General features: G+C 57.0%; 1 protein-coding gene across 6 annotated transcripts; it reads right to left on the bottom strand.

The window, feature by feature from the left end:
* Nucleotides 1-1,989: 1,989 nt before the first annotated feature.
* LOC111151174 (inhibitor of nuclear factor kappa B kinase subunit epsilon) lies at nucleotides 1,990-25,869 on the bottom strand. 6 transcript variants are annotated; one of them, XM_022508971.1, is made up of 22 exons: nucleotides 25,812-25,869; nucleotides 25,156-25,245; nucleotides 23,270-23,379; nucleotides 22,442-22,582; nucleotides 21,914-22,043; nucleotides 20,331-20,512; nucleotides 19,648-19,808; nucleotides 18,725-18,835; nucleotides 18,250-18,429; nucleotides 17,448-17,644; nucleotides 16,670-16,734; nucleotides 16,494-16,585; nucleotides 16,262-16,348; nucleotides 12,498-12,573; nucleotides 12,263-12,375; nucleotides 10,136-10,212; nucleotides 7,638-7,677; nucleotides 6,801-6,902; nucleotides 5,447-5,543; nucleotides 4,640-4,752; nucleotides 4,362-4,433; nucleotides 1,990-2,756 (listed from the first exon to the last, which is right to left on the bottom strand). In XM_022508971.1, exons 3-22 carry the CDS (start codon nucleotides 23,354-23,356, stop codon nucleotides 2,723-2,725), a joined length of 2,157 nt encoding a protein of 718 aa, XP_022364679.1. In that variant the 5' UTR covers nucleotides 23,357-23,379; nucleotides 25,156-25,245; nucleotides 25,812-25,869; the 3' UTR covers nucleotides 1,990-2,722. The 6 variants fall into 6 exon arrangements, with proteins under 6 accessions (XP_022364679.1, XP_022364680.1, XP_022364683.1 ...); XM_022508972.1 differs by having other exon boundaries at nucleotides 12,498-12,567; XM_022508975.1 differs by having other exon boundaries at nucleotides 12,498-12,564.
* Nucleotides 25,870-26,188: the final 319 nt, after the last annotated feature.

Genomic DNA, 26,188 nt, shown 5'->3' with positions numbered 1-26,188 from the left:
AACTCCCATGGTGTTTCAGGCCCCGTGTGGAAATACCTGACTTATTCCTACGGGTCCCTTGGACAGCCATCACCGCCATTTCACAGCCCAGGAGACCGACACGCAGTGTTTCAACACACCCTCCACTGAAGAGTCCTGTCTTTAAAATCCTAGTTGGACTTGACATCAACCTGCACCTGTGGTTCCCTGAGACAAAGCTCGAGTTCTTTATCATGGCCCACAAGGACCTTTTGGGTCTGGCTTCTCCCTTTCCTCAACACCAACTTCCCACTGAGCTTCCTCTCAGGGACGCACATACCTACAGTTCCTTCCACACCACGGTCTGTGCTGTTCCCACTGCCAGGAATGCCTGCCGTGCCTTCTTTGCTAGGTAATTCCGCTCACCTGCGGAGGCCACACCCCGGAGCCCACACGTCCCCAAGTCCTTCCCTGACACCCTCCCAGGCTGACCTCAGCACAGCGCCGTGAGACAGGGAGGTCACACTGCCGTTGAGCCGTGCGTCGCTGGCCCGGCCCTTTCCTCATGACACTGAACTGCCCCCCTCCCGCCTCCCAGTGAGCTCCTCAGGGGCAGGCAAGCCATGGCGGTCACCTGTGTGGTTCGGCCACCAGTAACGGCGCCTGGCACCCCGTGGGTGCTCAGGTCAAGTCTGCGGAGCTGAGTGCACCACGGGCCTTGGTCCACTTCCTCACTCCCTACTGACAGAGAATCAGAGCCTCTGCAGAAGTTGAAATGGGGGTAGGCATCCACGACAGCGCCTCTGCCGAAGCCTTCGAGTTCTCTCTGCTGGGCTTTCCTTGTGAGCTCACAGAACCTGGATCCTGTCATCCCCCAAAAATCTGTGCTTGGCTCTCAGGGATCCCAGGCTCTTTTGCTGAGCCCCACCAAGCATGTGTGAGCCAGAGGCAACCACAGCTGCCAGGGAAAATCCATCCTGGGATGTCCCTGTGGGGACTCTGATGAGCTAGAAGGGTCAGCCCCAGCTTCACACAGGCAAAGAAGGCCCGAGGTTGCCCAGGGCCCAGGGGCACAAGGTAGCAGCTGGCTCCAGGGGCCCCAGAATTGGAACCCACTGGGCTTAAATGACCCCATGGAGACACACACACACACACACACACACACACACACACACACACACAAACCCCAAATGGCATACATAAAGCCGCTTAGGCTCAGTGCTAGCAACCCCTGCCCCAGCAACCCTCTCCTGGGTCTTTAGAGGATGCTGGTCTTTTCCATAGAGAAGCAGCAGGTAGGGCATCAGAGTCGAGCACCTCACTTCTGGGTCATGAGGCAGTGCAGCCTCTGAGGACATGGAGGCTTCAAGAAGATGGGCAGGAAAGGTTTCTAGGGTTATCTAGAGTCAAGCATAATGTTGTTTTCATGCTTCGGTGCACAAATGGGGCTTCCCAGCTCCCTCCCTCCCCTAAGAGGGCTACTTCACTGCATTCTCCAGGCCAGGTGGGGAGCGTAGCGTGGTTAAGGGGAGACTGGATGGAGTTCAGGGGAAAGACAAGTCTGTCTGAATCTGAATGTCCAGGCACCATTCTAGCTTCTAGGCAAAATGAGGGGACACTCAAAATGACCCACAATAGTGCTCATGCTCAGTATTTAGGACACAGCCTAGGTTTTGAAGAGTGGCGGGGTGGGGGAAGGGCCGGCTGGGGGAAAGGAGTAAGCACTTCAATGGTGGATTGAAGGGGGGAGAAAAGAGAGATCTCCTTTCTCCCCCAATCCCAGGCCCCCTAGACAGTCCCCCAAATGGCTGGGGGCAGGAGAAGGAATGGGAAGACAAGCCCTCCCAGCAGGATCTTCCCCGAAATTAGGACCCATTTAGGGGAAAGGCAGGGATCAGGAAGTGACCGGTCCCTCCTGCATTTCCCAATCCTGTCCTCACAGATCCCCACCCAGCGCTTGCTGGGAGGCCAAGTGCACTCTGCCAAGAGCCCTCCCCTGCCTCACAGACACAGCCCAGTGAGAGCCACTCAGAAGTAGAAAAGAAGGCCACATTTATTCCCCTTCTCAAAGGTGCAGGCCTCTTATCTGGACCTGTAGGCCTGTGCTCACGGCTGAACGCGGCTGTGTCTCCCAGGGCCCGGTCAGGCCTCAGGGAGAGAGGAAGGTGAGGGTGCCCGAGGCCCTAGCACCTGGCCTGGACCCCCCATTCTCTCCTCCCAGGCTCTGCCAGACCCAGAGTAGAGGGAGAGTCAGGCTCTGTCCTGCCTGGGGCAGAGAGCGGGAACCTTCAGAAGTCACAGGAGAGGGCAGGGCTGTATGTTCAACATAAAACCCCTTAAGATGAGGGAAGACTGAAATGAGGCCTTTTGACCCAGCATCCTAGGGAAACCCCCAGAGGCCTCCCCTTCTGTTCCCTGAGAAGCGAACCCCTATAGCCCAGAGGAGGTGGGCAGGCAGGCCGATGGGAGCCTCTTCTCCCTGCGGCCTGCCAGAGGTGACCTGAGCCTGCACGAGGCGCCAAGGTCAGCCCAGGCAGGGGTCCTGACAGAGCACCTGCCGCCCCAAACCCTGCCATTGCTGCTTTGGGCAGAGAGGCAGTGGAAGGTAATGCTGGTGACGTCTCCCAGCTGTCGGCCAGGAGGGAGGTAGGCTGATGAGAAGGGACCAGACGTGATCCCTTGGTAGGCCCCATACTGCAGGCAGGAGAGCAGTGTTCGGATGATTCTAATGCTTCAGGATGGCGGGCGGCCCAGAGCTCAGAGATCAGGAGTCAGGAGCCGACGGGGGCCGACTTAACCTGTAAGGAAAGGTGCAGATTAGCTTCTCCCATGCAGGAGAGAAGCCCGAGGGCCGTGTCAGGACCCAGCACACTCAGCTGTGGGGAGCACCGAGCCATTCAAGTCTTCAGCTATCCCCTCATCAAGTCTTTGACCCCCGACTACACATTAGAATCCCCTGGGGGGAGGTTTATAAAATCCCCCACCCCTGTCAGCACCGGAGTCTCTGGAGGCAAAGGCTGGGGCTGCACTCTTAGAAGTTCCCCTGGTGAATCCGGGGCAGCCAAAAGGTCAAGAGGAGGGAACAGGAATTCAGATGGCTTCTGCAGGCTCTTTGGCTACCGCTCTGAATAAGGAAGTAAAAATTCACTAAAATAAAGTTTTGAGCTATCTGTAAATAGATTCTGTATCACAGCGAGAAAAATTTATGGCACTAAAATTAGAACTTCCTGCCCCTGAGGGCTGTTTTGGAAAGAATCTCCTCCTTGAGGGTATTTAAGAAGCTGGGACCTGGAGGGGATGCCCCCCTCAGCCCAAGGACACTCCCCAACTCTGGGGACAACCACAGGCTCTGCTCCCAGCACCCCAGCTCGTAATCCCAATTCCAGGTTCCAGACTGGCCTGGCCTCCGAGGAACACTTAGCATTTAGTGAGCCCCTCCCTCTGTGCCCCCTCCCCTCCCCAGCACATGGCCTATCTCATCCCAGTTCACCCTTAGCTCCCACCAGGAGCTTGGGATCATTTTTCCTATTTCAGAGGGGAGGAAACTGAGGCCCAGAGCTGAGAAAAACCTCCCAGGGTCATGCAGTCAGGAGTCAAACCCTACGGGAGTCTGCAGATTCCTTCCATTGTGCCACTGGTCCTCCCGTGGGGAGGTGACAGACACAGGGCAGTGGGGAAGCTGTTGGGGGGATATGGGCACACGCACCCCAAGTATGTATGTATGAAACAGGCCATGGAGCTTCAGGGCAAGGACCATCCCCGACACTGAGATCATGTCCTTCCTTCTCTTTGGGGTTAGAAAACGTGCTTTGTAAAGCACGACTACTAGATGGCAGGATTTTCCCTTTCAAATCTGCTTCCTTATATGAGAAGTCGGTCCCTCTGTTACTCCCCAGCTTGCTTTTGTGAGTTTTACTGGCGCAAAAAAATCCCAAAGTCTGAGTGCTGAGGCACGCTCCCTGTGCCCTCTCCAGGACCCCTCGTTCCCCCGAGGAGGGGAGTCTAACTGGGGTGTAATGCAGAGTCGGGGAGGCTGGGCCTGCAGCTGGGCCGCCCTGGGAGCCTGGGCGTGAGGCCGGAGCCCAGCAAGGCCAGAGAAACCCAGGCCTCGGGCAGTCAGGCCAAGCTCGGTGCTGCAGTTTCCCCGCATGTGACACAGAGATGAAGAGCAGCAGTCCGTGGACGGGGGCCAAGGGGGCAGGAGTGGGTCTGGGGGAGGCATGGGGCAGAGTCCGCATTCACGGGGAGCAGGACGTGGCCATAGCTCCATGTGCCCCCAAGCCCCCCTTTCGGACTGCCCTGAGGCTCACATCCTCACAAGGATGGCGACCGGCCTGCGGACAAGGCCAGAGCTCTGAAAGGACTGTCATCAGCCCGCCACACACGCAGTGGGAGCTCCTCACCCTTCAATGACGTGATTGTTGTCCTGAAGGTCAAAGGCCAGCAGCTTCATCTCCTCACAGAGCTCCTGCATCCTGTGCGGGGCAGAGGCAAGAGAGGTGTCTGTGGCTGAGGTCGACGTCGTCCCACTACCCCCTTCCCCGAGAAGCCCGCCACCCTGACTCTTTATTCCGGGGCCTGAGGCAGAACCCCTCGGGCTCTAACATCTGCACCCTACACCCCCTCTCCCACCACTCCCTCCCACCCCACCCCCCCACACGCCCCTCTCTCCAGCACTTACTGGAGAACCAGGTCTGTCAGTGCAGGGCTGGGATAGGGGGCTGTCAGGGGTGGGGAGACCTGAGCCTCCCTTGTTCTGTCCTGAAGGAGCTGGTGAGATACCTGGTCAAGGATCTGAAGGGAAGCCACACGTTAGTCAGGCGGAATGGGCCACAGATGTGTTTTTTTGTGTTTTTTTTGCAAGAGAGGTATGAGTAAGGATAAGAAAAACATAACAAAATGGCGCCCAGCCTGCATCCCTGGAGAACCCAGAATGCCGGAGGCTTTCCCGCAGGCCCTTCCTTCCCACGTGAGCACAGCTGACACAGCCACCCTCACTTGTCTGTGCTTGGATTTAATGGTCCAGACAGCCATGTTCTCCTCTGGATCTAACCTGCACCTTGATGGCTCAGCACGAGCCAGGAGCTAGGGGAAGGGGCAGCCAGCCAGCCTCTTGAGGAATGGGGCTGCTGCGGGGGCTGCGGGCCAGGGACCTGAGCAGCCTTCTCAGAGCTCCCCGTGTTGGTCTCTTCCCAGAGACCAGACCAGAAGACAGAGGAGGGTTCACACTGCCTCTCTGGAACCTCCCCGGCTACACGAGGCATGAGGACAATGTCCCAGCATTCTGGAAGCTGTGTCCTCACAGTGACCCACAGTCTGAGGTCACCAGGAAGTGCACATTTGCTTGTCAGAGACCTCCTTAGCCACAGTGTGCGTGGACTTGGCCAAGGGCAGGCCTGCCCAGAGGCAGGAAACAGCCCCATGTCCCCAGGGCGCCAGACCAACCTGGCTCCTCTTAGCAGCGCCCATGCCCCTGACCATCGCACACCTTGCTGAGGCTCTCCTGGGCTCCCTGGGCTTCTGTGTTATAGGCAGCCACAGAACAGCCGACCATGCGCAAATGGTTCCTGGTCTCGTGCACCTCCCTGGAGAGAGCAGATAAAAAGTCCGAGCTGGGTTTGCTGGCTCTTCCTGTGGCCCCTCCAGCTGTCAAGGTCACCACACAGACATGGGGGAGAGCAGGAGCTGAGAGGTTCTGAGAATGCGCTTCCCTCACTGTCTCTGTCCCCCCAGGTATGCCCGCAACCCTCCCCTGTCCCACTGGGGGAAGACCGATGGCACTTCTGACCAAGGCCGCCGATGGTCCCATCAGAACGACGGGGAGCAAAACCACACATGGCTGGGGCCCAGCACACATGCCGCTGAGGGGGAGCGCAGGGTCAGGTTCAGCTCCTGAGAGGCAGAGGACAGCCCAGCCAGCGCACTTGCTCTGGGAACTGCCCCATTGCCAGAGCAGAGCAAGGTCAGGACTCTTCTAGAAATTCTCTTTTTCTCTGAGTGGAGGGAGGGGGCAGGAGCATGTCTCCATTGCACAACAAGGAAACCAATCCAAGCACAGACAAGCGCGTGGTCGATTCTCTTTGCGACCTGCACAGTAGAATGACCTGGAGGTGCTTTTAAAATGCTGATATGCAAGCCTGACTTCAGACCAATTAAATCAGAATTTGGGGCAGGTGAGGAGTGGAGAAGCCGTATTCTAATGTGAGGGTGGGTGAGTGCCTGGGTCGCAGCCCCATAATGAGCCCACGGGTTATACAGGCCTGAGAACCTGCCTTCTTTTCTCGGGAGGGGCCGATGTTCCCACAGACAGAGGAAGCGGGGAGGGGCTCAGGTGAGAAGGAAACACCCAAATCCCCTCCAGGGGACAGTGTGAGTGGGTTCTATTTGACCCTGCATCCCCGACCATCGGAAATCTGTAAGCCTGCCTGGCCTCATTCCAGAGGGATCCTGTGTTCTCCCCGAGAAGGGGTTTCCCAGCACACCCACCGGGGAATGCGGGAAGAACTCAGATTTTAGAGACAGAACCAGTACTAGTCGTGGGTCTGCTACTTACTAGCTGTGTAGCACCAAGAATGAGACCCATGTTCTGAGCCTCAGTTTCCTCATCTGCAATGGGGGCTGATAGTGTCTACTGCGTGGGGTCCACATTGTGGGGTTAAAGAAGCTAATGTTCGGAAATCACCCCCGTGCACAAAACCACCCTTTTTTTTTTCCTTTGTTCCTTTACGACTACCTCCCCTCAATCAGGGCTCTGCAAGCCCCAGGGTTCTCTGAAGCCTGAAGAGCCAGGCCAGGAAGGGCCCCCAGGTCTGTGACCCCAGGAGGGGGGGCCCGCCTGTTACCTCATCCACCTGCCGTGCGTGACCAGGGACGTCTGATACTTCTGCACACACGTCTCCTGGAACAGCTGCAGGAGCCTTTTGGCTAAACGACTAAAATTCACCCTGAAAAGAAAGGGACACTGAGGCACAGAGAGAAGCAGCTGGACTTGCCCACACTCATGCATAGCGTCCCTGTGTCTCCAGCAAGGAGACCTCCTCCAAGGGCTGGCATCCCCAGCGGGGCTATGTCTCCACACAAGGAGGGACTGAGGCTCACACACGTGAACTGGGGAGGTCACTGCACTGGGACACAGAACCCAGGGACAGAGAGGCATGGAAGGACCAGGGGATCTCAGGGAACAGACACACTCAAGCCCAGTCCTCACACAGAAGGCGAGATGGTTTCAGAGACTGAGAGGGGGAGAGAGAGTGCGTGAAGGTCAAGGGTGGGCGTGGAACTGGGGGAGTGAGTCTCCAAATAACCATTTAAATTAGGGAGGGCCTCCGGGAAGATGAGTGTCTAGGAAACAGAGGGGCAGAGAGGAGCACAGGGAAGGTCAGGAGCAGGAAGCAGGAAGCGGTAAATCAGGGAGGACAGTTAGGGAAAGAAATACTACACACGATCGTGTTCATGCTGGAAATAAATCCAGGGACTTCAAGCCCGCTTAGTAGAAAGCTCTGTCTGAGCCAGCTACCCAGTCTCCCTCCCCTGGCCCCAGATAACCCGCCCCAGACACACTCACCCGCTTTGCTTCTGCCCAGCTATGGCCTGGGAGCAGGACCCTTTGTCAAGCAGAGGATGGCTCGGCCCCGGGAACCCCCACCCTACTGCTCACCCACCTGCCACGGGCTACTCACTTATCCAGCTTGTGAATCTGCTCCTCGTTGTAGCCAAGCCCTGGAGGAAACAAGGAGGAATGATGTCACCTGTCCAGTCGGTCAACAAAACAGAATGCCACAAGGCTTAGGGACGACTGCAAGGATGCAGAGAGCTCAGCCGGCCCTGGGGAGCTCACAGTCCCGTGGAGCCAGGAAGGTGGAGAGATGAGTACTTGGGGAACACTTCAGGTGGAAAGTGGTGGATGAGGGGGCCTGGAAGGATATGTGGTCAGCCCCAGCCACTCATCCAACACCCCTCCCAGAGGTGGTTGCCTACAGCCTGCGGGTCCCATTCCCGACCATACAAGCTGCGGGCAAAACCAGCTGGGGGCTCTGGAGCCAGGAGCTGGATAAGCCAGGCCACCACCTTGCACCTCTCCTTCACCCTCCACCTCCCCTTCACGGACCAGCCACTTGTGCATGAAGTCCTGGTTCTGTCCCTTGGCCACTTCCGGAGGATGCTCACCAGCTAGGGAGATGCTGCCCCCTGCTGGGCTTGCAGGAAATGGCCTCCCAGCTAGAGGTTTCCCAGTTCCCAGCGGAACCCCCTCCCTGGGCATTTCATCTGGGGTCCTGCTCTCAGCCAGCTGAGCACAGAGCTGCAAGTCCCAGACTGGCTTCCGAGTGGCAGGAAGCTGCAGACTCGGGATTTCGCCGCACAGAATCGGCTTCCTCAGCCATCCCATGGGACACCCAGGACAGGTGCGAGGGGAGAGAGAAAACCAGGAAGCCTTTTGCAGAGCAGCGTTTTTCAGGAGTCCGGGGGTTAGCTGTCAAGGGTTATTCTCCCTTTCACGTTTAATCTTCATGAAGGACTCTTGCAACCAATAGGAACAAAACTGTGAGGCATAAGGGGTTAAACGCCCCCAGACCAGGACAGCTTGGGCTACTGCACCTCCTGGGGTCTCGGTTTCCTTATCTATAAACAGGGGAGGGGGATGCTGCCCAGAGTTCCTACAGGCATGAAATAAATGAGGATCCCAAACAGTGCAGAGGACGGTGTCGGATGCATGGGAGGGGCCCAGAAGGGGGGGAGGCTCGGAGGGCAGAGTCCGAGGGAGGGAGGCAGAAAAGCCCCTGAAGTTCTCCGAAAATCACAGCCAAACAGGCCAGTGGCGCATCAGGAATGGGAGAGTCTCTGTCCATCCATCCCCTCGCCCCACCCTGGGCTGCTCTCCCCTGGGCTGCTCTCCCCTTCCCCTCCCTGGCCAGACCCCAGAGGCAGCACTGAGGCTCCTGGGAACAGACGATCATCTAGAGAGATCTGTATGTCCAAGCCAGTGGCCACCAGACACATGTGGCTACTGAGCACCTTGCCGGTGACTAGCAAGCCTGAGGAAAATAATTTTTATCTTAATTTCATTAATTCAATTAACTAAAACTTTAAAGCTGGAGCAGTGAAAAATATTGTTTTACCAATGAACACAACCTTACTGCTTTGGTAAGAATGACCGTTCCGTCTGCTAAAAGATTAGCTTCCGGAGAAAGATGTGTTGTGAGTGTCAAATATACATAGGATTGGGAGGACTTAGCACACTCACAAAAAAGAAAAGAATGTAAACCATCTCTTTAATATAATTTAAAAAAATTGATTATATGTGGAAATGACAATTTGAATATATTGGGTTAAGTAAAACGTCTTACGAAAATTAGTTTCACCTGTTGGTTTCTACTTTTAAAATTTTCACTACAGGAGAACTCAAAGTTTGGTACATTGCCGGCATCCAGTTTCTAGGGGACAGCGCTCTTAGATAATCCTAGAGCTGGAGGAGAATTTGGCACTCGAGCCCAAGGCCTGCAGTCCACATGTCAGGAGAAGCTTGGAGGCATGGCCGGGGAAGAAGAGGGTTGGGTCCTCTTCTGTGAGCTCCTCAACCCCAAGAGTCAACTGGGGTCTCCCAGGACCAACCCCCTGCCCCAGCCTGCCCCTGGGTTCCAGCCTACCATGCCCCATGACGGCGGTCACTGTGGACAAGCAGCTGCCTGTTCCTAAGCCTGGAAATGAGCTGCCTGTGCCCCCGGAGGTCCCCTGTGAGGACAAGCAGAGAGTGCCGGGGAAGGAGCAGGCCAGTGACTACAGGATATGTCTTCAGACCCTCCCTCATTTGGAAATCCTGGCTATTTCGATGAGCCAAAGACACAATGGCTCGGGAAACATTCCTCAAACTGTAAAGTGCTCTGCAGAGGTGAGGGCTCTCTTCCAAGGGCCACCTCTCCTAGCACAGCCAGGCTCCGGCCATCTGAGCCCCCCAGGCATGCCGTCCACGCCTTTCACAGGGCAACAGTCATAGGCCTCCTGTCCCTCACTGTCCGCAGGCAGCTTAGAGGCGGGGACCCTGCCCTAGGCCAGGGGCACCCCAGCAGCCGCATGCTGGGCCCCCAGCAGCCACAGGGATGGCATGGAACAGCCGGATAAGCAGAGGGCAGGAAGGAGGAAGGGAGGGAAGCAGGGGTAGTTTGCTCTCCCCACGGCTCACCTGGCCTCATTCTGGATTTCTTGAACTGTTTGTAGATGAGGTTCATCTTGTCCAAACAATACTGAATCTGCTGGATGCTGTGGGCAGGAGATGGGGACCAGGCAAGGGGAGAATCAAACAGCACAGAGTAAAAGGGAAGGGAGGGGATGACATGGCTGGGCAGGGAGAGGGTTGGTGGGCCGAGGGAGCAGAGGAGCTGTCCGCCTGCAGAAGGAGCCTCATCACCACAGTCTGGGGGGCCAGTCTGGGAGTGGGGGTGACTCTCCTGTCCCTAAGCTTGTTTGAGGTGCCATGGGGCCAGCCAGCCACCTCTGAGTCACATGTTTATTCTTTCTCTCTGTCTCTCTCTCTCTCACACATTCGAGGTATTTCATCAAAGACCAGAAAGCCAAGCAGGAGAGGCCACAGGAGGATGGCCTTTGCTACACTGGAAGGTTTGAGAACAGAATCCAGGCAGGAGTCTGGACCCTGCGAGTCCGCAGGGCCCGCTGAGGACAGCAGTGCAGCAGAAGCCTTTCTCCTGGTGGCCTGGGGAGAGCAGAAGTCGGGGCCTCATGGTCTATCCCACACCTGGCACATGGAAGGTGCTTAAATCATGAACCGACAACCCCTGTTTAAAACACAGGTGAGGGCGCCTGGGGGGCTCTGTTGGTTCAGTGTCTGCCTTTGACTCAGGTCCTGATCCCAGGGTGCTGGGATCGAGCCCTGAGTCAGGCTCCCTGCTCAGTGGAGAGCCTCCTTCTCCCTCTCCTGCTCCCTCTGCTTGTGCTCATTCTCTCTCTCTCTCTGTTAAATAAATACATAAAATCTTTAAAAAATAAAATAAAATGAAATAAAACACGGATGAGTCCACAGTCCTCAGTCCTCAGTCCTGCCTGGAGGCAGACGGATGTGCGAGATGACCTCTCAAGGACCTTCACCTGCTGGGGTTTAAGGTCAGTAGTGTTTCTTCCTTTCCCTTTTTGGGCTGGATACAGACAGTTGAGATGTTGAATGTGTGTGTCTCTGGGGGGAGGGGGTGTTCTTCCCCACCCTTGGGCCTGTTTAGCTCCACTTCCCTCCTGAAGCTCTTCCCAGTGACCCCATCTCAGCTACTTCTGGAGCTGGACTTTGGGCTGGGCCCAAGCTGGGTCCCAGGCACCCATCCTTTGGAGAACTTGGGGTGGATGAGACCTCAAATCCAGTCTTTTTCCAAAAGACTCAGGCCAGATACATCCCAAATTCAGAATTGTCTTCTGATTCTAGAAAGGCAATCCAGCAGACATAGGTTATGTTGTAGGACAGCCTGAGTGGGGTCTGGGGTCTGGGTCTGGGGTCCAATACCTTCAGCCTTTAAGGAACAGTAAGAGTATCCACTCTAAGAGGGAAACACAGACTAAAAGAAGACTCACAGCAGAAGACTGAGGCCAGGGTTTGCAGCTAAAACAAACAAACAAAACCCCACAGTTTTCAGAGCTCTTTGATTTCGGATCTGGGGGACCGGGTTAGGGATCCCCGTCAGCACTGAGCGGAATGGGTACCCAGAAGAATGGGCTGCGTGGTCAGGGCAGGGCCCGCACACCAGGCTGTAAGGGGGCGGGCAGCCATTCTTATATATGTTGAATGAGGCTCTCGAAGCTGTAAATCCCTGGTGTAGGCCAAGAACATAGGCCTTGGAGGTGGGCAAATGTGACGTCAAGTCCCACCACTGTCATTTGTCATAGACCGTCTGTGTCCCAGAGCACATTAAACTCCCAGAGTGAGCTTCCCCATCCACAAAAGGGGCATACTATCAGCAGTGGCATCCTAGGGATTAAATAAGATGATAGAAGTAGGAGGGCCAATCCAGGGAATGAGCAGAGCAAGTGTTCAGAAGAGGAAGGGAACAAAATTATTCTTTTGTTTAGAACTATTGCACCTGCTAGGATTTCTAATTCTCTCTCTAAACGCCCAGAAGGGGGCAGGACCCCAGATGCTTTTCTCCATAGGGGAGGGTCTTACTCATTCTTGGATCCCACACCACTACCCCATACCCCAGCACCCTGGCCAAGATAAGGGAGAAAGCAGACTGATGCCTATAACAGCTGCCGGACCTTCCGCGCTGTGCGTCCCTGTGCCCACCCCACCAAGAAGGAAAATCCCACAGACCTTCTGTCCGCATGTACCTGATCCCGGTTCTTCAGCAGCTCAGACCTTAGGTTGCTCAGGTTTGTCTGGGACTCTGTGATACTGTGGGAACATCTGGAGAGGGCCTCTGCCAACTGGAGGACAGAAAAAAGGGCAGACCCCCCGGGGGTCCTCAGCTTAGTGTTCTGATAGCAGCCCCGCTGGACCACGGCCCCCCAGCTCTGCTCTTACAGCCCCCCACGCCCGCCTCACTCACAGCCCGCAGCCTGGACCTCAGCTCCGTGACCTTCTTCAGCTCCTGCATCTCAGTCATCCCAGCCACACTGCTGAACCTCAGGGAAGGACAAAGAAAGGACACGGCTGGGGGGTTGGGAGGCAGAACCCCATGACCACAGGAGGGGTATGACATCTTTGCGACAGCCTTGCTGCCTTCGGGGTTATCTGGGAAGTACTGCGGTTGGGTCGGAGAAACCAACCTCAAGGGGCCCCGACTCACCAAAGTTGCACCTTTGTGGAGCACTGCAGAGACTAAAGATGGGGGTAGATGGAAACAACGTGAAGCTATGAACATCCATGAGTCCGTACGGCGAGGCGGCCGTTACGGACCCCTTACTAGGAATATTTATAACTAAAGGAAAAGACCCAAGTGCCTTCCCAGTTGAAACTATACATCAGGATAAGCGATAGCTTCCTAATGAGGGAAAAGATGTATTTCCTAGAATATTACCAAAAATGCTCTGGGACCCAGACTGTTAGCATCCCACGGCCCCAGCAAAGTTACCCGCTTGGGCATGATGCCAAATCCCTGGTGACTAATGCAGGCCTGGACAGGGAAAATGTGACCACGCGATCGAGGAATCAGCTGTCCCCACCCAGGGGCGGGAGGGAACGAAGTGTACTTGTGTCATCTCCGATGTTTTTAGCCAAAAAACATTCCACTTGAATCCATCTAGCCTTCAGGACTCTCAGTTTATAAGAAATGCTGGGAAGGAAGAAAAAAAAAACCCAGAGGGTTTAGAGGAATCCCTAGAGTCCAGAAAGTGGGACAACGGGCATTGTCTCCCCAAAACGCCAGAATGGGGAGAGGCAGTCTGTCAAGATTAAAATAGACTTAAGGAACGAAACAACTGGATGCAAAGTGTGGTCTTGCATTGGAGTCTGGTTTGGTTAAACCAGTGAGAAAAGGAAAGGAGGGAGCTAGTAAGAGAACTTTGTGTATGGCTGATTTTAGAGGAGATGACAAGGTACGGACATGAGGCTGGAGGGCTCATGTGCTGAGAACAGCAGGTTAGAAGAGCACAAGTACCATCAGATCTCATGTCCGTCAATGTATATGCTCAAATACACATCGCCGAAAACTACCTAGAACGTCTATTACTACCGTGTCATGACCTAGCTCTGGGTGGCAAGGACATGGTATTTTTTATTTCGTTTTTGCCTATCTGTCTGTATTTTCCAGCTTTCTACAATTAGCATATACTATTTCTATCACAACCATGATCGGGGAAAGAATCCTCTGTGCTTGGGCTTGGGAGTAGTGTTGGCGCAGGGGGAGGTGAAGGCGAGAGGAGGGGGGAGAATCAGGACTACGGGGGAAGCTCCATGAAGGCAGGAGTTCACCATTATATCCTCAGTAGCTCGCAAAGTGTTCAGCACACGGTACTTCCTCCATACATGGTTGTTGAATGAATTAGTGAACGTACAAATGGATTTTAGTGCATGCAATGCTTGGTTGGCAGAAGCGGCTGAAGCTGACTAGTCCGGCTGGGCAGGGAGGCCAGGGACATGGGTCTGAGCGCCAGTCCTAGCTGCCCCCTCGCCCGTCTTGCAGGATCTGGTGTCAGTCACTTCAGCTCTGCCAGACTCAGACCTTTGTGTACATAACAGAGATGAATCTCCGTATTTGTGGGCATCAAAGAGGACCTCAGAGCTAAGGCGCTTGGCTAGAGAGTATGGACACACACTTGGTGGCGGTGGGGGAGGCATGGGGGTTCCTGAGCCAGTCCCGGCTGCCTATACACTGCCACCACATGCTGCGAGGACCAGGGAGCTTCAGAACAGAGGCGAAGACACTCTGCCAAGGGAGCCTGGCTTGGGGAGCCTGAAGCAGGAGGAGGGCGCTATGGGAGAGGTGAGTCATCAGGCTGGGCAATGGCAGCCACTTTATGCCTGTGTTCATTAAATTATCTCAGATTCCAGAATCGACATGTCTGAGGATGTTCAAAAAAGGAAGGAATTGCAAAGTGTCGGAGGCAGGAAGCCTCAGAGATCATCCAGTTCTCTCATTTTGAAAACGAGGAAATAGTGGCTCAGGTTGGGAGAGAGAACAGTGGCCTGAGGTCCCAAGTGAAGAGCTCAGCTCTGTGCTCCTCCTTGGCAGGAGGGAGGCTGAACTATGCTTCAAAGCAGGCCCTCCTCTGAGCCCAAGCTCTCTAGATATACTATCCCTCCAGGGGGGCCTGGGATCCAGAAAGGGAAAAACAGTGGCCAGCAGACCCAGGACTCCAGCCCCAGGGCTGGCCTGTCCCTTCCCCACTGTCCTCAGTCCAGGGAAAATGGGCAGACAAACATCCCAAATGCTTTCTCGACACACATTTTTCCTGTTCAAGAACCTACAGTAGAACTTAGAACTCCGCTGGTCCTCTTATCGGGTTCAATCTACCAACTAGACTGGCCAGGACCTCCATGCGTTCTCTCCTCCCCTTTCCATCCCTCTGTCCCACTCTACCTTCACTCTGGGATATTTTCCATTTTAACTGTGGCTTCAACAGACCTCACCGGAACCCCTCTTACAATCTCCCCAGTCATGGCCTCCTTTTCTGTCTCTGCACAGGACCTCCCAACTCGAGGTCTTCTCTTTCACTGTGGCCTTAAAAGCGTCACCTCTTCCAGGAAGACCTCCAAGATTGCCTCTTCTTATCTCTAGTCTTCCTTTTCCCAACCATCCTATCATCTTTTGTGCCTGGAAGGACTATCTCCTCCAGGGGAATGTGGATGTTCTGCCACATCTATCCCTGGACCCCCTTTCTGTGCCCTGGACAGAGCTCCTCGCGAGAAGCCATGCTGTGCCCCTGCAGCACTTCATCTCTGTCACCATTTGAAGGAGGCTCAGCCAGGCCAGGGACTCTGCCCCTGTCATCTGGAGACTCTCCTCTGCCTCTTCCCACATCTCTGTCACCCCATCTGTCCCCTCCTTTTAGTGGCTGCTGCACTGCTGGGAAACTCCCAGGACCTTCCTAGGGAGAAGGTCAGGCGATGTGAAGAGAAGGGACATCAAGCACGTTCAGCACAGTCTCTGCTCCTCTACCACCCCTCGTCTCCTCCCAGTGGGGAAGGTTCCAGCCGCCATCAGCTTCCCTGAGCTGCAGAGCTACCTCCTCTCCCCTGTACCATGGCCCCTGCCTTCCAAGATTTGGGGCGTGGGGGGCTGTCCCCACGGCTCAGAAGTGCTATGGCCAATTGAGTCTTCCTGCTTCTCATCTCCAGACCCTCCAGCTTGGTTCCCTTCTCCCCAGTCTTTCCCTCTGTCTGGCCTGTCACACCTGATCAGTTTAAGTCAGATGAATGGCGGGCATGGAGCCCCGAGGAAGGGCCAGGAAAGATGAGGAAGGTGAGGACAGTGTAAGCGACAGTAGGAAGAGCGTGGAGGATGGGGCAGCCTGGATCCCCATCCCGTCAGGTCCGGGGGGCTGGGTGAGGCGAAGGGGACTTTCCTTAGAGCACTGCTCTGGGCCTTCCTACCTGCTGAGACAGTGTCCCTGTGGCCCCGTTCCCCCTGCGATGACTGGGTGGTGGAGGGGGGAGGGAGGTACAGTCACCAGGCAGGGGGTGGGGATGAGGGACAGGTAGGGCTGTCCTCTGTATTCTTGAACGGCAGGGCGGGTGGGAGGTCTGGGTAGGGGGAGGCGAGGGCCATTGTTGGAAATATTGGGGGTGAGGAACAGGCATATGGAAAAGGGCTAAGGGTCTGAGCCAGCCTCGCACTGGCCGCAGCCCCCCTGCCCCAGGCAAGACACCCACCTCTCAGTGCCCAGGCTGCTGCTGAGGAAGAGGAGGGCCATCCGCGTGACCTCCAGCGTCCGCCTGCACGTAGCCTGGAGTGTCTCCCTGCAAACGGGGGACTGAGTCGGGGTTCCCTTCTGCCAGGGGGCCCAGGGCACCGTGCCGGAGGGAACAGCCGCAGGGCTGCGTGGGAGAGGTCCACCCCGCCTGCCCTGCCCGTCCAGCCCTTCCAGCCCTCAGGGGTACTCACACACACCAGTACAGCCCCCGAAGCATGAGCTCCTGCCCGGCCAGCAGGGTCCGCGCCAGCCACAGGGCCTGGTAGCCAGCGCCCAGGACGCTCTGCGACACACAGGGGGCGGGGTTAGGAGTCCCGCTCCCGGCCTTGTGCGACCCCTCCCTGCACCCCCTCGGGCCCCCTCTCACCTTGGCGGTGGTGTAATCTGCCTGCAGGTCCACTTTGGGGAAGAACTTGGGGATGTCCTGAGCAGCTGCAGACAAAGACCCTGTCTGAGAGGGCTGCCTGTGTGACCTGGACGAACCCTAAGTTCACCTTTCCTTATTCCTTACTCACACCCCTCTCTCCCCGTCTTCCACCACCAGCTTCCCACCTTGCGCAGAGCGGCCCCCCAAGCCTACATAAATGCACGTTCTGTACTTTACAACTGCAGTCCCTCAGTGCCCCCTTGTGTCCTCTTTGGAGAACTACATACAGCCTCAGGCCCAAAGTCCCAGAAACAGCCAGAAAACGGGCTAAAACCACCCTCATACCCAGGAGTTTCAAGGTTAATCCCCCTTCCCAGCATTGGAGACCGAGAAGGAGGGAGAAGGGATGATACTTTTTCTAGAACTTGGAAGATAAAACTCTGGACCCCTGGCAAACTTCCCTTCTCTCTGGGCTCCTGCGTCCTCCAACCCAAACTATCCGAGGCTTTCCCACCCATCACAGAGATTGTGGAAATCCTCTTAAATCCAGATCTCCCCGTTTTGGTTGGAGTTTCTTTCCCAGCTCTGTGGACACTGCGAAGCCTGAGTCACGTGGCATTTCAGAGGTGTGGGAGGATCAGAGGCCAGATCTGCTTCTGCACCCCGTGAGCCCCAAGATATGCCCACAAAAGATACTAATCAATATCCTGGATCATAAGCCCCTGCCCCTTATAGAATGTGAAAAGGAGAAAAGATCCAGCCTGTGGGCCCCACTCACGGTCCTTGAAGGCCAGCCCCTTGGGGGTCTCACTGGCTGTGCTGAACAGGGTCAGGGGGCTGCTTGCGGTCGTGTGGGCAATGTGTTGTGCTGACAAGTTGGGCTCAAGGACCCAGAAGTGACCCTCGAAGAGGAACTTCTGGTGTTGGGGGGCCACCCTGGTCTGCTCATACACGGCCTCCAGAAAGATGGCTATCCTAGACACACAAGGGGTTCCGGGGATGGGGGAGAAAAAGAGAGGACGGGAAGTGTCAGCAAGATATAGGGTCCAGGTGACCCAAACCCCATCTCAGTCTTCATCCACGGAGAGGGCTCAGCTTTGCCAAGGGAGGGACTGGGTTTTGCCTGTCTTATCAAGGGTGGAGAGACAAAGGTTAGAGCTCATGCCTTATTGGAGTGGATGAGGACAGAGTAGGAACCGAATGCAGGAGCCCCAGTACCCAGTCTCTGCCTTCGCAGCCCTTCCAGCAACACTCCCACTAAAATTCACCTAGAATTTTAGAGAAAAAGGGTCCTCTGAGCAATATATTTGGGAAACACGTCGCCAACACACACACACACACACGCACCCCCTCAGAAGCCTAATGCGTGTTGCATGGGGGGCGGGGGGCTTCTTCCTGCTGGAGTCCAGCAGCAGGAAGAATGGTTTAACTTTAAATTTGTGCAACTAGTATTTTCCAAACTAAGGTCGGACCCGGATGCTTTTCTCTCTAAAGAGCCCACAGAGCACTGCCTAAGACGCACCCTTCTGCCTGGGTAGGGAAGGCTCTCACGCATGGGCCCCTGGCTCCCGCGCACTCACGTGTTGTGGGCGTGGATGTAGACGTGGTGCAGGACCGCCTGGGACAGGGAGAACACGTGCACGACGACTCGCTGCAGGATGTCGCTGGTCTCCGCGAAGAACTGGTCGAAGCCCCAGCACTTGGCCTGCTCCACCTCCAAGATGTTGGCCAGGATGGGCACCAGCTGGCTCTGCAGCCCCCTGGACCCCAGGACGCAGAGATGGTCAGGCACCAGGGCCCAGACTCATCCTCTCTGAGTGGGTCGGGGGCGTCACATGACCATGTCTTAAAGAGCTTGGACCCAGGCGGTGGGTCAGGGCCGGATGGGGAGGGAGAGCTGGATGAACTCGTTCCAGCATCCGGATAGGAAGACTGAGGCCTGACTGGGAACGTGGTCTACCGGAGCCGACCGGGCACAAGGGGCCCTCTGAGGTAGGGCCCGACTCTGGCGGGGGACAAGGAAGCCAGCCCAGACTCGGGTCTGTGTCTACTCACAAGGACAGTCGGCAGGTGACGGGGAGGGTGTAGCTCCACTCCAGGGGCCCGTTCTCCTCCTTCTGAGTGCCCGCGATGGCCCCGGCTGGCTTCTCCGTGGTAATCCGATACCTGGGCCGAGGTGGGACCTGGTCAGCGGGACCCCTGGCCCATCACATCTCAAGGGATGGCAAACTCAGCACGGAGGGCTCTCAAAGCACTGGTTCACACCAACCAGCCCCTCCCCATTAGCCTGGAAATATCAAGCTTTCTGCTCCTTCCACGGCCCACTTTCTCTGCCCCTTCCTGCACCTCCCCTAGGCTGGCCTGCCCTGCACCTGTGCCCTCACTGTGCCTCACTCCACTAACCCTCCCCTCCCTGCAAAGTCCAGCCTTCCCTGCCAGCTTCTGCCTTGTCTGTCTCCTTCCCCTTCCCCTAACCTAATCCAGGCTCCACACAGCCGGACTCCTGAGCTGAGGGTGAGGGTTTCGACCGTCCCACAATCCACCTTCCACCTTCCCTGCTCTGGGCCGTGCCCTTGGTGGGAGTAGCCACCGTCCCCAACTACCTCTGGACCAGAACGCAGGAAAGCTGGGAAGCCTTCGCACCTGGGATCAGGAGGCTGGGTCCTCGTCCCGTTCCCCACCCCTGTCCCTGGCAGGCTCTGCCATCTTGGGCAGGTCCCTTTTAGAGCCTCAACCAACTTGGGTGGGCCACAAGCGCACGAAGGGAGCGCTAACAGGACTCCCTGAGCTAAGATAAAGGACTGATCTCCCACCAGTCAGGGCAGGCCTCAGCTTCTTGTGTGACTGGTTGATGATGGAGATGGCCCCGAGGAGGACCACAGAGGGAGCGGAGGAAGCAGACACACAGCAGGGACATGTGGGGAAGGCCCAGGGTCTGACCTGTCTCCCGCCTTGCCTGGGGCCCACTGTATACATACATCATCTCCTTGTTGCGCCGTGGCCCCCCAAAGGGGACGAAGGGCAGGCTGCCCGTGGCTGCATGGTACAGGGTGACCCCAATGCTCCAGAGATCCACAGTCACCCCGAATGTCTTCTGCTGGGGCTTGCGAAGCACGGCCCGCTCATACATGTCAGGGTGCTGCGGGAGAGAGAACCAGTGAGCAGCCACGGAGGGGGTGGGTAGGCACGGGCCCGAGCCTCACGCAGCAGACCTCCTTCCGCCACCTTCCAGGGAAAACAGAACGATCAGAACCAGCTCCTTCGTCACCTCAAAAACTGGTGTGGACTTAGCCCACCGAGTGTGTGTCTATCTGGCCACCCTCTGCCCTGGGGAAAGTAGTGACCAGTGGTGCTCCCTGCCGGGTGGGGATCGTAGCAAGGAATGAACTGCACAAGTGAGGCCCAGGCAGGGGGCCAGGCAGGGACACTGCAGCGGGGAGGCCCAGGCAGGCTGCAGCGTCATGCTTTCTATCTTGGAGAACAGATTACAATCTTCTGGTTGGGGGGCAGAGGGGACGTATGCCCTGCCACACGCAGGGGGATTGAACAGAGTCCCTTGGCCGGGGTCGGGGGGCGCCCTGGGAGAGTCACAAGTAGAGGGGCAACTAGCTGTCAGGGCAGGCCTCCAGCTTGGGCAGTGGGTCCCCAACCTCCCCCTCACCAGGTACTCCTCAGTGCCATAGACAGAGACGAACTTCTCATCGTCATCCAGCTCCCGGGCGGCCCCGAAGTCTGTCAGCTTGTAGATGCTCTGCCCCTCCTCCCCCAGGAGGCGCAGGATGTTTCCAGGCTTGATGTCTCGGTGGACGATGCCATTCTCCCGCAGGTGGTTCATGCCGGCCACTGCGGAGAGCGGGCTGCTAGCTCTCTGGACAGGGACAGCTTCGTGCCTGGGGCTTACTTTGGGCGGAAGGCTGTCCTTGGGTCCAGAGAGAGCATTCACATGGGCTGACAGGTCACAGGACATGCAGGAGAAGAGAGATGGGCACCGGACAAAGGAGGGGGTTCCCAAAGACATAGTGTGGAGGTTCCACTGGGATTCTCTAAGACATCAAGAGGGTCCATGACTCTGAATTCCCAAGGATGGCACCCCCCTTCCTGTCCGATTTATTTTTAAAAAGTGTAATAAATATATGGAGTGCCTGGGTGGCTCAGTCAGTTAAGCATCCGCCTTTGGCACAGACCGTGATCCCAGGGTCCTAGAATTGAGTCCCACATCGGGCTCCTTGCTCAGCGGGGAGCCTGCTTCTCCTTCTGCCTGCTGCTCCCCCCACTTGTGCTCTCTCTCTAATAAACAAAATCTAAAATTTTTAAATTTTTAAAAATTGTAATAAAGTAGACCTAACACAAAATCTACTATCTTAAGTGTGCCATTCAGTGGGTTAAGCACGTTCCCAGTGTGGTGTGACGGTCACTGCCGTCCACCTCCAGAACTCTGTCAATGCCCACAGAGGATCTCTACCTAGTAAGCAGTCACGCTCATGCCTCCATCCCCCCAGCCCCCGGCACGCACTGCTCTTCTTCCTGGCTCTGCGGATGTGACTGGGCGAGGCCCCACATGTGCGTGGAATCAGAGAGAACCTGTGACTTCACTGAGGGCAGAGCCTTCCTGGTTCACCCGCATGTAGTCTGGGTCAGAGATTCGTTCCTTTTGAAGGATGAAGAGTATTGCATTCTACGTATATATTCTATTTGTTCTCTCCATCTGCCTCTGACATTGGGTCATTTTCATCTCAGGGTTATTGTGAATAACACTGCCCCGAACCTGGTGTATGACCTGCTTTAAAAAAAAACTTTCTTGGGGCGCCTGGGTGGCTCAGTGGGTTGAGGCCTCTGCCTTCGGCCCAGGTCATGATCCCAGGGTCCTGGGATCAAGCCCCGCATTGGGCTCTCTGCTCAGTGGGGAGCCTGCTTCCTCCTCTCTCTCTGCCTGCCTCTCTGACTACTTGTGCTCTCTATCAAATAAATAAATAAATAATCTTAAAAAAAAAAAAAAAACTTTCTTTAAGCCAGGGTTTTAAACAAGTGATTAGCAGGAATCAGACGCATGGATTCCGTCCGTTCTCTGGTGTCTGTCCCATGTCCATGAATGCAGAGCCTCTGAGGGACAGAATGTCTTCAGCGTTTGGGTGATTGTTTCAGAAATGTCGGCCCCTCCGGGACTTGGCCTCCCACTGAGGGCAGGGTGTGCGGTGGGTCTGCCAGGGAAGGGGGCGTCCTGGTGGGGGCCAGGGAGGGGCTCACCCACACAGCGCAGCACCACCAGAAACTCCTCCTCAGGCAGCCCGAAGGCGTTCTCGGGGCTCTCGAGCACGCTGAGCAGGCTCCCGCTAGAGCAGTACTCCATCACCAGCACCTTATGCCGGCTGCCCCCCTGCGTGTGGGACAGAGAGAGGGAGGCTTGGGCTGGAAGGCACATCTCCTGCCCTTCCGTCATGATGGGAGGCACCGGCTTTGTCCAGAGGGGGTGACTCAGCCTAGAGCCAGCAGTCCCATTCTCGAGGTCCCAGCTTCTGGCCTGGCCTTCCTTCCTTATGGTCACCCCACACACCTGAGCCCAAGGTCACTTTCTCCAGGCAGCCCTCTTTGATCAGGCCCTCCTTCCCATCTTTACTTCCCCATGCGTTACCCCCCGCCCCCCATTCTGTCCTCCACGTTCCAGGTTGCTGCTCTGGCTGACCCTCTGATCACCATTATTATGTGACCTGCCTCTTCCCAGCCTGTGAAGGTCAAGGACAAGACCACCTCCCTCCGACCAAGCACTGGACCCACCGTCTCCTCCACCGCAAAGAGCCTGACGATGTTCTGGTGGTTCAGCTTCCGCAGGACCTCAAACTCCCTCACTTGAACTTCGCGGGGTCGCAGGTAGCTGGCCGTGTTGAAGACCTTCACGGCAACCAGCTCCCCAGATTTCTGCCGTGGGGGAGAACGTCAGTTCCCCCTCCGGCCCCAGGGAGCACACCTCCTCCCCGAGGCCTCCATGGAACGTCTCCCACCTGCCCAACACCAGACGTGAGCGAAGATGGCCTGGTTGGGGCTGGGGGCTCCCCCCTCAGCTCCTCCCTGCACTCAGAGGGAACAGGGGCTGGTCCAGCCCTGGGAGGGGCCAAGGACATGGGGCACCAGATGGTGCAGGTGCAGGGATGGCTTTGGTGTTCCTGTTATTCTACTGACAGTAACCACATAAGTGCCTATCGCCCCCTAGTGCTGCAGCGAAGCCAGGACGGGAACCTGTTCTGGCCCTGGCTCGGGAGAAAAGACTGTGCACCAGGTCTCACAGGACAGAGCTGTGACAAAGGCTAGGAAAATCCAAACGAGTCCCACTTCCCAGCTCTGCTATTCGTAGATTTGCTGCCCTCATCCCAGGTTGATGGCTTTGTGTCTTCCTCTCTCTCTCTCTCCAGCCCCAAACTGTGCCTGACAGAAGCGGCATTCCAAGGAGCCCTTCACAGCTCCCCACACCTCTTCCCAAAGCCTTAGCATCTCCCTCGCTCCAGAGTGAGCCTCCGCCTCACCACACACCACCCTTGCTGCCCACCAGGGGCTGAGAGGGCCAAGAACTTTCCGGGCCTGAGGGGCCTGGGCAGGGCTGTGTCCTACCTTGTTCCGGGCCTTGTACACGCTGGCAGTGGCCCCCTGCCCCAGCAGGTCGTCCGTGTGCCAGAGGTAATTGACGGTGCTCTGCATCTGGCTGGCCGGCCGCCCTGGGCCTAGAAAAACAACACACTGGGGTCTAGGATTCCATTCCTGACCTGGGGTGGACACAGGTGGCCTGACAGGGAGCTGCGTCCAAGACCATCCCACAAACGGTTCCAGTGTGGCCATTCCCAAGGTGAGGGGATGGAGGAAGTGTGAAGTGCAGAAAGGTTAAGAAACTTCTCCAACAAGAAGTGCGGCCACTGGGGCCCTCAGCCCACAGCCCGTGCCTGTCCTGCCACAGGGCACTCTACCTATCCTCACTCCCAGTCTTCTCCAACCCCTTCCCCAGAGGCCACTCTGCCAAGACAGACCTTTTTCTCTGTTACCTCTCCCAATCACAGAGGATTCTGGGTTTTTGGCATCCAGGCCTGGGATTGTCCCAGGAAGCAGAAATAGGGCTTGAAGGAAGGGCCCCAGGTCAGGCAGCGTCAACCACACCACCACAAATCTCCAGGATTGCAACACGAGCCTGGAGCCCTTCCCCACCCACTTGCCTGGGCCCACCACTTCCTGCTGCTGTGAGCGAACAGCTGCACGGGTGGCCAGTGTGGCCAGGTCAGCGCTGCTCTGGAAAGGATCGCACACGGTGTCGCAGGGAGTGTGCGTGTGTGTACGTGTGTGTGTGAGAGAGTGTGTGTGTGAGTGTGTGCGAGATAGTGTGCCTGTGTCTGAATGTGTGTGTGCATGAGTGTATGTGTGAGTATGTGAGAGAGTGTGAACATGTGCGTGTGCCGGCGAGTGCCTGTGGAAGGCGTTGGGGGGGGCAGGACACTATCAAATCCAAGCGCCCAGGAACCCCGGGGGGAGAGCCTGAAACCTCTACAACTCCACTCTCCATCTTTGCCCCCATCCTCTTCTCCCCAAAGGCCAGTTCTGCTAAAGCAACTGGCTCCGGAGAGTGTAGCCCTGGAAAGTAAACTCAAATCCTCTCTGAAAAATAGGGTCAGGGCTGGTCTTAATGGGATGACTGGGAGAAGGAGCTTGAGAAGGGTGGCCGCCTCTCAAATGCGCTCCAGTAACATTGGACTAGGCTCTAACATCTGTCTGCTGGCATGGTCATCAAGGCATGGTCACCACACCTGGAACCCTACAGTTCCCTAGCTTTCTTTGAGCCTTCTTCCTGTAATCTTTTTTAAAATGCAGATCTTGAGAATGTCAATTCCTTGAGCCAGCAGCCACTTGAAGAGACTCCGAGGCTAAGTCCTAGTTTCAGAAAATGTATTCGTGTTTGCATTCTCCAGAAGCAGCTGAGATACAGAGAGACTCCCTAAAGATAATATAACAACTCATTTGAATGAGTTGATCAGATAAGTCCCCCACCCCCTCATCCCAGAGGCTGAGGAAGAATCATGATGCCAGCAGGCCTGGGGATGCGAAGCCTGGCAGGGAGACCTGAAATCAAGGCCAGGGAAGAGGTCCAGTCTGGGGAGCCCGCAGACAGCATAATCCATCAACTTCATAATCCTTCCCGGGGCTGGTGCTCCGGGCAGACCCTGGTGCTGGGGGCAGGGCGCAGTGGCAGACCCGGGAATGCACAGGATTGTGCAAAAGGCCCAGCCCTGGAAGGACCGCAGGTCCTGGGTGCAGCTCCTGGTCCTGCCAGGGCCTTGCCTAGGAGCTGGAGGGGGGCACGTTGGGTGGGTGCCCGGTGCAGGGAAGGCTGCTCTCCTTGGGGGTCGGCTGGCTGAAGAAGGGTGGGCATTGGGACCAGGGCACCCGCGGCCCCACCCACCGCCGCCACTCCTCCTCCCCCTCCCGGGGACTCTCCCTTGGCCTAACGCACTTACCCCGCGCTCCGAGCAGCCGCGGATCAGGCAGAGACTCTCCCGGGAGAGTGTCTGTTATGCTTTCTGTCTGTGGCAAGTCCAGGAGCTGAGCTACACCGGAAAGAGAAGGGCGGAGAGGCACCCCTCGGTGCTGTTTGATGGTGCGGTGTGCTTCTCAGGCTCGGTCGGAGGCCACCGGCCCCAGCCCTTTAACCCTTTCCTGTCTGTCACCCTCCCCCAGCGCTGGGGGGTTTCCATCTCCCCAGAGGCTCCGGGAGACTTTCCTCCCCACTCCCCGGGCCTGGCGCCGGGGACAAAGACCCCAGGTGGGGTGAGGGCAGTCCTCCCCGCCCCCGGAGCCGGGCAGGAGGAAAGGACGGAGGCAGAAGCTGGACATGACGGCAACCGCAGAAAAGGAGCGTGGTGGGCGGGTGGCCGCTCTCCTCCCTGCCACAGCCCTCCCCGCCTCTCTCCGTCGCAGCCCTCTGCAGGGATGACGACCGCAGGCGGCGCGCGGGGCACTGCCGGGGCCCCCAGAAGCGGCAGGGGGAGGCGCCGCGGGGCCGGGGGAGCTCCGGCTCCGCGCTCGCAGCCAGGCGCTCCGCGGAGCGCGGCCCCGCCGCCGCCCCACGCGGGCCGCCCCGATCCAGCCCCCGCTGCCCGCTGGGCACACTCACCCCATCTCCGCTGGGGGACTGGCAGGCTGGTGGGAGCGCGTGGCACCCGCCGAGCTTTTAGAGCTCACAGTCATCCACGGGCCGGGCGCACAGCATCCTGGAGGCCACGGCCCCAGGGACCCCGAGGCTGGGCCGGCCGGAGGGGCCGTGCCACCGCTGGAGCTGCGGGGGACGGGGGCTGCAGCAGAGGGTTTCCTTCCCGGCTCCCCGCGGGCAGGCACTGCTGGGCTCGGAGCCGGCTCCGCGCTCGCACACTTCCTGATTGCGTTCGTTCTCTCTCTTAAAGGGACAGAGGCCTCGGGGCGGTAGCCGCCACCCGACAGGAAGGCGAAAGGATGCTCTGAGTTCTCAAGTGGAGGTGACGGGACCAGAGTCCG

Source organism: Enhydra lutris, unplaced genomic scaffold (genome assembly GCF_002288905.1).
Source record: "Enhydra lutris kenyoni isolate GAN:26980312 unplaced genomic scaffold, ASM228890v2 scaffoldscaffold25, whole genome shotgun sequence".
Classification (NCBI taxonomy): Eukaryota; Metazoa; Chordata; class Mammalia; order Carnivora; family Mustelidae; genus Enhydra; species Enhydra lutris.
The sequence above is the reverse complement of the archived record's forward strand: the minus strand, read 5'-3'. Positions and strand labels throughout refer to the sequence as shown.